General features: G+C 42.5%; 1 protein-coding gene across 14 annotated transcripts in view; it reads right to left on the bottom strand.

Moving 5' to 3' along the window:
• Positions 1 to 12,401, bottom strand: part of LOC115174064 (focal adhesion kinase 1-like) — a 230,923-nt gene that overhangs the window by 62,212 nt on the left and 156,310 nt on the right. For all 14 annotated transcript variants that reach the window (XM_029732721.1, XM_029732722.1, XM_029732718.1 and 11 more), the window contains 2 exons: positions 7,196 to 7,250; positions 145 to 285 (listed from right to left, as the gene is read on the bottom strand). In XM_029732721.1, the coding sequence (XP_029588581.1) occupies positions 145 to 285; positions 7,196 to 7,250 (196 nt within the window). The remainder of the gene's footprint in view (positions 1 to 144; positions 286 to 7,195; positions 7,251 to 12,401) is intronic.

The raw sequence follows: 12,401 nt of genomic DNA, 5'->3' as shown, positions 1-12,401 counted from the left end.
TACGAGTGGACTAATGAACAAAATACTTTAAGATATTAGTATTTAAAGATCCCTTTAATTTTATCCTCTGGGATTTCAAAAGTGCATCTTATCGATATATATATTTGAAACCCAGAACAAATAAAATAGTGAAATTCAGCCTACCCCGAGAGCACATTTAAAACACTCCTTATCGAATCTGTAGACGGGCGCCAGAATCTCCAGGAACATGAGGATGCTCTGGTCATCATTCATGTTGGCAAACTGTTTGAATGTCTGCTGGATCAGCTTCCGCAGGGTTTTGGCCTGAGAGAGAGGGTCATTACTAGAGACAGGCAGACATGGGCTGCATCCCAAATTTGTATTTATTATAGATCCCCATTAGTTCCTGCCAAGGCAACAGCTACTCTTCCTGGGGTTTATTATAGATCCCCATTAGTTCCTGCCAAGGCAACAGCTACTCTTCCTGGGGTTTATTATGGATCCCCATTAGTTCCTGCCAAGGCAGCAGCTACTCTTCCTGGGGTCCAGCAAAATTAAGGCAGTTTATACAATTTAAAAAAACATTACAATACATTCACAGATTTCACAACACACTGTGCCCTCGGCCCCTACTCCACCACTACCACCACATATCTACAGTACTAAATCCATGTGTATGTGTGTGTATAGTGCGTATGTTATCGTGTGTGTGGGTGTGTATGCATGTGTCTGTGCCTATGTTTCTGTTGCTTCACAGTCTCGCTGTTCCATAAAGTGTTTTTAATTTTTTTTTAATCTGTTTTTGAAATCACATTTTTCTGCTTGCATCAGTTACCTGATGTGGAATAGAGTTCCATGTAGTCATAGCTCTATGTAGTACTGTGCGCCTCCCATAGTCTGTTCTGGAATATGGGAGGCAGGGACTGTGAGAGACTTCTAGCAGCATGTCTTGCATGGGTGTCAGAGCTGTGTGCCAGTAGTTCAAACAGACAGCTCGGAGCATTCAACATGTCAATACCTCCCATCAATACAAGTAGTGATGAAGTCAAGCTCTCCTCCACTTCAAGCCAGGAGAGATTTACATATTAATATTACCTCTCAAATGACACCCTATTCACTGTAATGTATGTAGGGAAAAGGGTGCCATTTGGAACGCAGTCATGGTACAGTGTTTCCCCTATATTCACTTCACAGCGGTCGCCCACCACTAATAAATTGTAGCCGAAGCAGAAAGAAAAAAGTCAATTTAAAAAATATATATATTTATGCCGAAAACAGCTAGCCTGGGTCCAATACTAGAATCCCAGCTAGCCTGGATCCCAAACTAGAAGGACAGCTAGCCTGGATCCCAAACTAGAAGGCCAGCTAGCCTGGATCCCAAACTAGAAGGCCAGCTAGCCTGGGTCCAATACTAGAATCCCAGCTAGCCTGGATCCCAAACTAGAAGGCCAGCTAGCCTGGATCCCAAACTAGAAGGCCAGCTAGACTGGGTCCAATACTAGAAGGCCAGCTAGCCTGGATCCCAAACTAGAAGGCCAGCTAGCCTGGATCCCAAACTAGAAGGCCAGCTAGCCTGGGTCCCAAACTAGAAGGCCAGCTAGCCTAGGTCCTAAACTGGAAGGACAGCTAGCCTGGATCCCAAACTAGAAGGACAGCTAGCCTGGGTCCCAAACTAGAAGGACAGCTAGCCTGGGTCCCAAACTAGAAGGATAGCTAGCCTGGATCCCAAACTGGAAGGACAGCTAGCCTGGATCCCAAACTGGAAGGACAGCTAGCCTGGGTCCTAAACTGGAAGGACAGCTAGCCTGGGTCCTAAACTGGAAGGACAGCTAGCCTGGATCCCAAACCAGGACAGCTAGCCTGGATCCCAAACTAGAAGGACAGCTAGTCTGGGACCTAAACTGGAAGGACAGCTAGCCTGGGTCCTAAACTGGAAGGACAGCTAGTCTGGGACCTAAACTGGAAGGACAGCTAGCCTGGGACCTAAACTGGAAGGACAGCTAGTCTGGGACCTAAACTGGAAGGACAGCTAGCCTGGGACCTAAACTGGAAGGACAGCTAGCCTGGGTCCTAAACTGGAAGGATAGCTAGCCTGGGTCCTAAACTGGAAGGACAGCTAGCCTGGATCCCAAACTAGGACAGCTAGCCTGGATCCCAAACTAGAAGGACAGCTAGTCTGGGACCTAAACTGGAAGGACAGCTAGTCTGGGTCCTAAACTGGAAGGACAGCTGGTCTGGGACCTAAACTGGAAGGACAGCTAGCCTGGGTCCTAAACTGGAAGGACAGCTAGCCTGGGTCCTAAACTGGAAGGACAGCTAGTCTGGGACCTAAACTGGAAGGACAGCTAGCCTGGGACCTAAACTGGAAGGACAGCTAGCCTGGGACCTAAACTGGAAGGACAGCTAGCCTGGGTTCTAAACTGGAAGGACAGCTAGCCTGGGTCCTAAACTGGAAGGACAGCTAGCCTGGGACCTAAACTGGAAGGACAGCTAGCCTGGGACCTAAACTGGAAGGACAGCTAGCCTGGGTTCTAAACTGGAAGGACAGCTAGCCTGGGTCCTAAACTGGAAGGACAGCTAGCCTGGGTCCTAAACTGGAAGGACAGCTAGCCTGGGTCCCAAACTGGAAGGACAGCTAGCCTGGATGAGAGAGGTGCGGGGGGCTGCCTTAACCGGCATCCACGGCATCCACGTCATCAGCGCCCGGGGAACGGTGGGTTAACTGCCTTGCTCAAGGGCAGAACGGCATATTTTTACCTTGTCAGCTCGGGGATTCGATCCAGCAACCTTTCGGTTAGTTAATAATAGAGTCCAACTAGTGTAGAGTGCCAGTGGAGTTGTTGGCCTGATCAATGTGACCGGGTCAATAGTGACTTCATTGTCCATTACAGGGTTGCAGTGAGTTTAAACTCCATAAAAAATGCATGAGACTCTTTAATGACAGGTGATGTAGACACTATTACTACAAACTGACAGGGACATACACGAACACACAACGTAATTAAAACTATCACTGTAAGTATGTCATCTAAATCAACTCCCTGCAGAACAACAAAAATGTAACTAAATTGAATTTGAAAATATCTTTGAATGTGATTTGAAAGCCAGTTGCAGTGTGCATTACCAGATCTGGTACACAAGCTAATGTCCATTATGAGTGTAAATCCAGATGAATGCATAGCATCTACAGCACACCTGTAGCATTTTACACTCCACTTAATGGGTGGGGGGACGGCTGAGGGGGGGTTGGAATTAGGAGAATATACACTATATATAAAAAAGTATGTGGACACCCCTTCAAATTAGTGGATTCGGCTATTTCAGCCACACCAGTTGCTGACAGGTGTATAAAATCAAGCACACCGCCATGCAATCTCCATAGACAAACATTGGCAGAAAAATGGCCTTACTGAAGAGCTCAGTTACTTTCAACGTGGCACCATCATAGGATGCTACTTTTCCAACAAGTCAGTTCGTCAAATGTCTGCCCTGCTAGAGCTTCCCCGGTCAACTGTAAGTGCTGTTATTGTGAAGTGAAAACGTCTAGGAGCAACAACAGCTCAGCCGCGAAGTGGTAGACCACAAGCTCACAGAACGGGACCGCAGAGTGCTGAAGCTCGTAAAAAACATCTGTCCTCGGTGGCAACACTCACTACCGAGTTCCAAACTGCCTCTGGAAGCAACGTCAGCACAAGAACTGCTCGTCGGGAGCTTCATGAAATGGGTTTCCATGGCCGAGCAGACGCACACAAGCTTAAGATCACCATGTGCGATGCCAAGCGTCGGCTGGAGTGATGTAAAGTTCGCCGCCATTGGACTGGAGCAGTGGAAATGCGTTCTCTGAAGTGATGAATCACGCTTCACCATCTGGCAGTCCGACGGAAGAATCTGAGTTTGGTGGATGCCAGGAGAACGCTACCTGTCCCAATGCATAGTGCCAACTGTAAAGTTTGGTGGAGGAGGAATAATGGTCTGGGGCTGTTTTTCATAGTTCGTGCTAGGGCCCTTAGTTCTAGTGAAGGGAAATCTTAACGCTGCAGCATAAAATGACATTCTAGACGATTCTGTGCTCGAAATCAGTGTGGAAATTGACTGGCCTGATTGCTATTGTGTGTGTGTGGTCCTCCACACCCCTTCCCAAAATGGCTACTGTGCCATTGTTTCCCCTTGCATTACTTGACGTAGATCCAGAAAAACTAGTTGTAAATCTAGTAAGTCCAGAACTGGCATAGTCCAGAACCTGAACTCAACCCCATCGATCACCTTTGGGATGAATTGGAACGCAGGCTGCGAGCCAGGCCTAACCGTCCAACATCAGTGCCTGACCTCACTGATGCTCTTGTGGCTGAATGGAAGCAAGTCCCCACAGCAATGTTCCAATATCTAGTGGAAAGCCTTCCCAGAAGAGTGGAGGCTGTTATAGCAGCTAAGGGGGGACCAACTCCATATTCATGCCCATGATTTTGAAATTAGATGTTCGATGAGCAGGTGTCCACATACTTTTGGTTATGTAGTGTAGTTTACGGGGCTTTTTTTGTCTGTTCAAATACTCATGAGGATTTCTCCAGGAAAACGAGATTTAACAAGATAGAGACATTAGACCACACAAGCGCTTCATTCTAAAACACTTCAAAAAACTAAATGGCACCCTATTCCTTATATAGTGCACTACTATTGACCAGGGCCCATAGGGAATAGGGTGCACTACTATTGACCAGAGCCCATAGGGAATAGGGTGCACTACTATTGACCAGAGCCCATAGGGAATAGGGTGCACTACTATTGACCAGAGCCCATAGGGAATAGGGTGCACTACTATTGACCAGGGCCCATAGGGAATAGGGTGCCATTTGGGAGGCAACCATTGTTGACTCTGGCAAAATAATGAAATGCTAGTTTCCCTCTACTTTTACCACGGGAGCCTGTCCTCATTGGTCTAAATGGAAACCTTCTCCAGTAAGCCTGGGGATGCTAATTATGTAAATGTCACCTCTGTGAAATCAATCATTTATTTTATTGCCTAATTAGATGATGCTTTGAGTGTGTATATTAGGACCTCAACCACCTGCCAGCAGAGTGGATAGGGGCAGGAATAACCACCAGAACATGTTTCTGTTCACCAAGAGAGGAGAGGTCTGGAATGTGTGTGTTTACCTGTTTGTCTGTCTATGCATGTGTGGCTTCATGTGCATCAATGAGGATTTGATCTGTTAATCATGTCATTGTGATGTAGGGAAAAGTCATTTGCAGGAATTAACAGTGTGAGGACGATCATGGTTTTTAAACTCCCAGAGCCAGAGGCTTCATCTTCAGTCGAATCGTACAGTTTTTCGCATGCACATTTGTGTGCACACACACACACACACACACACACACACACACAGACACAGTTGGGGATGGTGAAGGGGCATTGGGTTTCTATGCTAAAGATAACTAACAACAGAGTGGATAGTCGGGGGATGGATGATGGATGGATGACGGAGGGGAGGGTGACTGAGGCCTGACAGAAGGAGGTCCTCCCTCCCCAGAATGCCCCCTCCTCCCTTTGTATCATAGTGCCTCTCCTCTTTCTAAAGATGTTATTCAACTGTATATAAGAATATGTATGAATAGAGTGTAAATAGTATTTTTGCTGTAATTCCAATATATAAGTCATATTTTATTACATTTTTTATTATAATTTATTTGTATGTTTTATGTATATTACTGTTCTGTACTTTGTCATGTATTTCTATGTTTTATGTGGACCCCAGGAAGAGTAGCTGCTGCATGTGCAGTAGCTAATGGGGATCCTAATAAACTACACTTTCCTTTGCACCATTGGTGGAGGGAAAACAATAAAGTAGGTTTAGCAGTGACCTGTGGGGCTGTGGGGTCAGGCGCCACCCCCACCCCCACCCCCAGGTAGAGCATCTTTCTGTAACTGCCAGGCACCCACGCCCCCCACCCCTCTCAGGTCATTGGGCCCCACGATCACGCCTGCTCCATTGTGGCCCAGCAGCTATGTACACCCACACATGTGCCGTAAATCCATCACATCACACACAAACACAGCTGGGGAGCTGGGGAGCGTGGGTGCATACACACACATACACGCAGACATTAGTGGATTCGGCCAATGGCAGACAGACAGACAGATGCGCAATTCTCTTTTCAGGAGTTGCTTCAACTGACTAGTCCAATAACACAAAATACCCAACTGTGTACTAGGCTGTGCACTGGTTTTTAGCTAGCCTATATATTACAGTAAATAACATCATTTTCCCACTGGTTTTTAGCTAGCCTATATATTACAGTAAATAACATCATTTTCCCACGGGTTTTTAGCTAGCCTATAGATTACAGTAAATAACATCATTTTCCCACTGGTTTTTAGCTAGCCTATATATTACAGTATATAACATCATTTTCCCACGGGTTTTTAGCTAGCCTATAGATTACAGTAAATAGCATAATTTCCCACTGGTTTTTAGCTAGTCTATATATTACAGTAAATAACATCATTTTCCCACTGGTTTTTAGCTAGCCTATATATTACAGTAAATAGCATAATTTTCCCACTGGTTTTTAGCTAGCCTATATATTACAGTAAATAGCATCATTTTCCCACTGGTTTATCGCTAGCCTATATATTACAGTAAATAACATCATTTTCCCACTGGTTTTTAGCTAGCCTATATATTACAGTAAATAGCATCATTTTCCCACTGGTTTTTAGCTAGCCTATATATTACAGTAAATAACATCATTTTCCCACTGGTTTTTAGCTAGCCTATATATTACAGTAAATAGCATCATTTTCCCACTGGTTTTTAGCTAGCCTATTTATTTTCCCACTGTTTGATCTCAGTGGATGTCAGATGCTGTTGTCTAGTGAGATGAGAGGACTCGATAGATGTCAGGTGCTGTTGTCTAGTGAGATGAGAGAAGTTGACAGATGAGTGGGTTTGATTCAGCTGGGGCTAACCCCCCCCCCCACAGGCCTGTATGTAAGAGGGAGGCTATGCCTAGAACTAGGCCAACTCTGCTTGTACAAGGCTGGAACAAAGAGCCCAGTACCATAAGACAATTCAGAGGGCAGGAAATAAAATATGGAATCTTCAGTGCGTGGTACATTGATATGAAGCTGTGGCGCTATCTCTGAGAATACATTGGAGACTGACTGGACCTTAGGGATATTTTCTCATCAATAACTCTGAAAGAATAACGAAATATTTCTGAAGCATCATCTCACCTTGACTGAATCCAGTAAACTCTTGGGGAAGAATCTTCTTAAGCCCACGTCTTTTCTGTGAAGAAAAAAGAGCAGAGGAAAAGAACATCAGTTTAGCAAGACAAATGAGAATGCAAAACTTTCACTTTAGCAATGAATGCTAATTGTCTACTTTCGGATGAATATCAACACATCCACATAGTCCCCTGACTGAATTAGTGTAGGATGAAGTTGCCTCTAGACGCTGATCTTGGGTCAGTTTTGTTGTATTTTCCACACTAATAGTTAAGGTTAGGATTGGAAGCTGATCCTAGATGGGTACTTAGTGGAAACTTCACTCCGTTGCAGAATTTTAACGCTCTGATACTGATCTACCAGGGAAACAGGGGAGAAACACATCCATTTACTCAGGGTCATTAATGGGACATACGGTATCTAACGTGAATACTGCAGCTCAGGCCTCTGAAGTTGACATTGCCATTTTAGTCATTAGCAGACGCTCTTATCTAAACTTACAGGAGCAATTAGGGATAAGTGCCTTGATCAAGAGCACATCGACAGATTTTCCACATAGTCGGTTCGGGATTTCGAACCATTGACCTTTCGATTACTCCCCCAATACTCTTAACCGCTAGGCTACCTGCTGTTATTCACAAAACATAGTGCCTTCAGAAAGTATTCACACCCTTAACTTTTTCCACATTTTGTTGTGTTAAATCCTGAATTTAAATCGATGAAATATACTTTTTTTTGTTGGCATACACACAATACCCCATAATGTCAAAGGGGAATTATGTTTTTCAAAATTTTGACAAATTAGTTTAGGAGTAAAAATGTGCACAAGTCACATAATAAGTTGCATGGACTCTGTCTATGTGCAATAATAGTTTTTAACAAGATTTTTGAATGACTACCTCATCTCTGTAACCCACACATACAATTACAGTATCTGTAAGGTCCCTCAGTCAAGCAGCAAATTTCAAACACATATTCAACCACAAAGACCAGGGAGGTTTTCCAATGCCTCGCAGAGAAGGGCACCTATTGGTAGATGTGTAAAAATAAAACAAGCACACATTTGAGCATGGTGAAGTTATTAATTACTCTTTGGATGGTGTATCAATAAATCCAGTCACTACAAAGATACAGGCGTCCTTCCTAACGCAGTTGCAGGAGAGGAAGGCCAATGGTCACTTTAAAACAGTTACATAGTTTAGTGGCAGTGATAGAAGAAAACTGAGGATGGCTCAACAACATTGAAGTTACTCCACAATACTAACTGAAATGACAGAGTGAAAAGAAGGACGCCTGTACAGAATAAAAACATTCCAGAACATACATCCTGTTTGCAATAAGGCTCTAAGTAACACTGCAAAAACACTGTCCTGAAAACAAATGTTATATTTTCAAGCAAAGTGGTGGCTGCATCATGTTATGGGTATGCCTGTAATCATTAAGGACTGGGGAGCTATTCAGGATCAAAAAAATTACGGAATGGAGCTAAGCACAGGCAAGATCCAAGAGGAAAATCTGGTTCAGTCTGCTTTCCACCAGACACTGGGAGATGAATTCACCTTTCAACAGGACAATAACCTAAAACACAAGGCCAAATATATGCTGGAGTTGCTTACCAAGATGACATTGAATGTCCCTGAGTGGCATAGTTACAGTTTTGACTTAAATCGGCTTAAAATCTATGGCAAGATTTGAAAATGGTTGTCAAGCAATGATTAACAACCAACTTGAATAATTGTTTTAAATAATAAATGGGCAAATGTTGCACAATCCAGGTGTGCAAAGCTCTAGGAGACATACCCAGAAACACTTACAGATGTAATCACCGCCAAAGTTGATTCTAACATGCATTGAGTCAGTTGTGTGAATACTTAAGTAAATTAGATATGTCTATATTTAATTTGAAATACATTTGCTAAAATTTATAAAAACATGTTTTCACTTTGTCATTATGGGGTTTTGTTAGTAGATTTTTGACAAAAGCAATCTATTTAATTTAGGCTGTAAAACAACAAAATGTGGAATAATTCAAGGGTTATCAATACTTTCTGAATACTATAGCTTATCGGTCTGTGTACGGAGAAAAGGAAAGAAAAGGGAAAGAGGGATATAAAAACAGCTAAACAGGACATTGGCTAATGACTAACCAGAGAGAGTGAGAGAAAGGGAGAGAGGCAGATTTGCTGGGAAGAAGACCTGAGAGAGAGGGAGAGAGAGAGAGAGAGAGGGGCCTTGAGTAGGAGTAGAGGAGAAGAGGAGTCACAGTGTAGGTTTTAAAGCCTTTAAATTCCTCCCTCCCACACAATCAATTCATCATAAGGGCTCTATGAAAATATAGCTTGGTGCTCCCATGGCCATTTACGTTCCGCCGGCCAGAATCAATCAACATCATTTATAAGGCCAGGGCCAGAAAAGCTGCCAGAAAATTGATGCTGCCTTGGCATTAACATGATGAAGCTTTGCTGGTAACCCCTTGACTTATTCCATATTTTGCTGTGATACAGCCTGAATTAAAAATCTATGAAATATATTTTTTTCTCACCCATCTATACACAATACCCCATAATAACAAAATGAAAACATTTTAGCAAATTTATTGGAAATTAAATACAGCAATTTCTAATTTACATAATTATCTACAGCCCTGAGTCAATATATGTTAGAATCACCTTTGGCAGCGATTACAGCTGTGAGTCTTTCTAGGTATGTCTGTAAGAGCTTTGCACAACTGGATTGTACAATATTTGCACTTTATTTTTTGTATTCTTCAAGCTCTGTCAAGTTGGTTGTTGATCATTGCTAGACAGCCATGTTCAAGTCTTGCCATAGATTGTCAAGCGGATTTAAGTCAAATCTGTAACTATGCCACTCAGGGACATTCAATGTCGTCTTGGTAAGCAACTCCAGTGTATATTTGGCCTTGTGTTTTAGGTTATTGTTCTGCTGAAAGGTACATTTATTTCCCAGTATCTGTTGGAAAGCAGACAACCAGGTTTTCCTCTAGTATCATGCCTATGCTTAGCTCTATTCTTTTTATCCTAAAAATCTCCCTAGTCCTTGCCGATGACAAGCATACCCATAACATGATGCAGCCACCCACATGCTTGAAAATATGAAGAGTAGTAATCAGTAATGTGTAGTGTTGGATTTTCCCCAAACATACCACTTGTATTCAGGAGATAAAATGAATTTCTTTGACATTTCTTTTTGCAGTTTTACTTTAAAACCTCTTACATCTAGATGTTCCGCTAGCGGAACACCTGCTCCAATATCCAATGATGGGCGTGGCGCGAAATACAAATTCCTCTAAAATCCGAAAACTTCAATTTTTCAAACATATGACTATTTTACAGCATTTTAAAGACAAGACTCTCGTTAATCTAACCACACTGTCCGATTTCAAAAAGGCTTTACAGCGAAAGCAAAACATTAGATTATGTCAGCAGAGTACCCAGCCAGAAATAATCAGACACCCATTTTTCAAGCTAGCATATAATGTCACAAAAACCCAGAAGACAGCTAAATGCAGCACTAACCTTTGGTGATCTTCATCAGATGACACACCTAGGACATTATGTTATATAATACATGCATGTTTTGTTCAATCAAGTTCATATTTATATCAAAAAACAGCTTTTTACATTAGCATGTGACGTTCAGAACTAGCATACCCCCCGCAAACTTCCGGGGAATTTACTAACAATTTACTAAATTACTCACGATAAACGTTCACAAAAAGCATAACAATTATTTTAAGAATTATAGATACAGAACTCCTCTATGCACTCGATATGTCCGATTTTAAAATAGCTTTTTGGTGAAAGCACATTTTGCAATATTCTAAGTACATAGCCCAGCCATCACGGGCTAGCTATTTAGACACCCGGCAAGTTTAGCCTTCACCAAAATCAGATTTACTATAAGAAAAATGGTCTTACCTTTCCTGTTCTTCGTCAGAATGCACTCCCAGGACTTCTACTTCAATAACAAATGTTGGTTTGGTCCCAAATAATCCATCGTTATATCCAAACAGCGGCATTTTGTTCGTGCGTTCTAGACACTATCCGAAATGGTAAATCAGGGTCGTGCGCATGGCGCATTTCGAGACAAAAAAAATCTAAATATTCCATTACCGTACTTCGAAGCATGTCAACCGCTGTTTAAAATCAATTTTTATGCAATTTATCTTGTAACAAAGCGATAATATTCCGACCGGGAATCTGCGTTTCGGTAAATAGAGGGAAAAACAGAAAGACGGGGGCGGCCAGTGCACGAGCATGAAGCCCTTTGTCCTCTGATAGACCACTTAGCAAAAGCGCTCGTGTGTTTCAGCCAGGGCTTTGAATTACGTCATTCAGGTTTTTCCCGGGCTCTGAGAGCCCATTGGAGCCGTAGGAAGTGTCACGTAACAGCAGAGATCCTTTGTAATGAATAGAGATGACAAAGAAGGGCAAGAAATGGTCAGACGGTACTTCATGTACAGAATCTTCTCACGTTTTGGCCTGCCAAATGAGTTCTGTTATACTCACAGACACCATTCAAACAGTTTTAGAAACTTTGGAGTGTTTTCTATCCAAAGCTAATAATTATATGCATATTCTAGTTTCTGGGCAGGACTAAAAATCTGATTAAATCGGGTACGTTTTTTATCCAGCCGTGAAAATACTGCCCCCTAGCCATAAGAGGTTAATGCCTTATTGCAAACAGGATGCATGTTTTAGAATATTTCTTATTCTGTACAGGCTTCCTTCTTTTCACGCTGTCATTTAGGTTAGTATTGTGGAGTAACTATAATTTTGTTGGTCCATCCTCAGTTTTCTCCTATCACAGCTATTAAACTAACTATTTGAAATTCACCATTGGCCTCATGGTGAAATCTCTGAGCGGTTTCCTTCCTCTCCGGCAACTGAGTTAGGAAGGACACCTGTATCTTTGTAGTGACTGGGTGTATTGATACACCATCCAAAGTGTAATTAATAACTTCACCATGCTCAAAGAGATATTCAATGTTAGCTTTTTTTTTTTACTCATCTACCAATAGGTGCCCTTCTTTGTGAGGCATTGGAAACCCTCCCTGGTCTTTGTGGTTGAATAAGTGTTTGAAATTCGCTACTCGACTGAGAGACCATACAGACAATTGTTTGTGTGGGGTACAGAGATGAGGTAGTCTTTCAAAAATATTGTTAAACACTATTATTGCACACACAGTGAG

The sequence above is a fragment of the Salmo trutta genome, chromosome 34 (genome assembly GCF_901001165.1).
Source record: "Salmo trutta chromosome 34, fSalTru1.1, whole genome shotgun sequence".
NCBI lineage: Eukaryota > Metazoa > Chordata > Actinopteri > Salmoniformes > Salmonidae > Salmo > Salmo trutta.
Note: the sequence above shows the minus strand (reverse complement) of the source record. Positions and strands in the feature narration are given on the sequence as shown.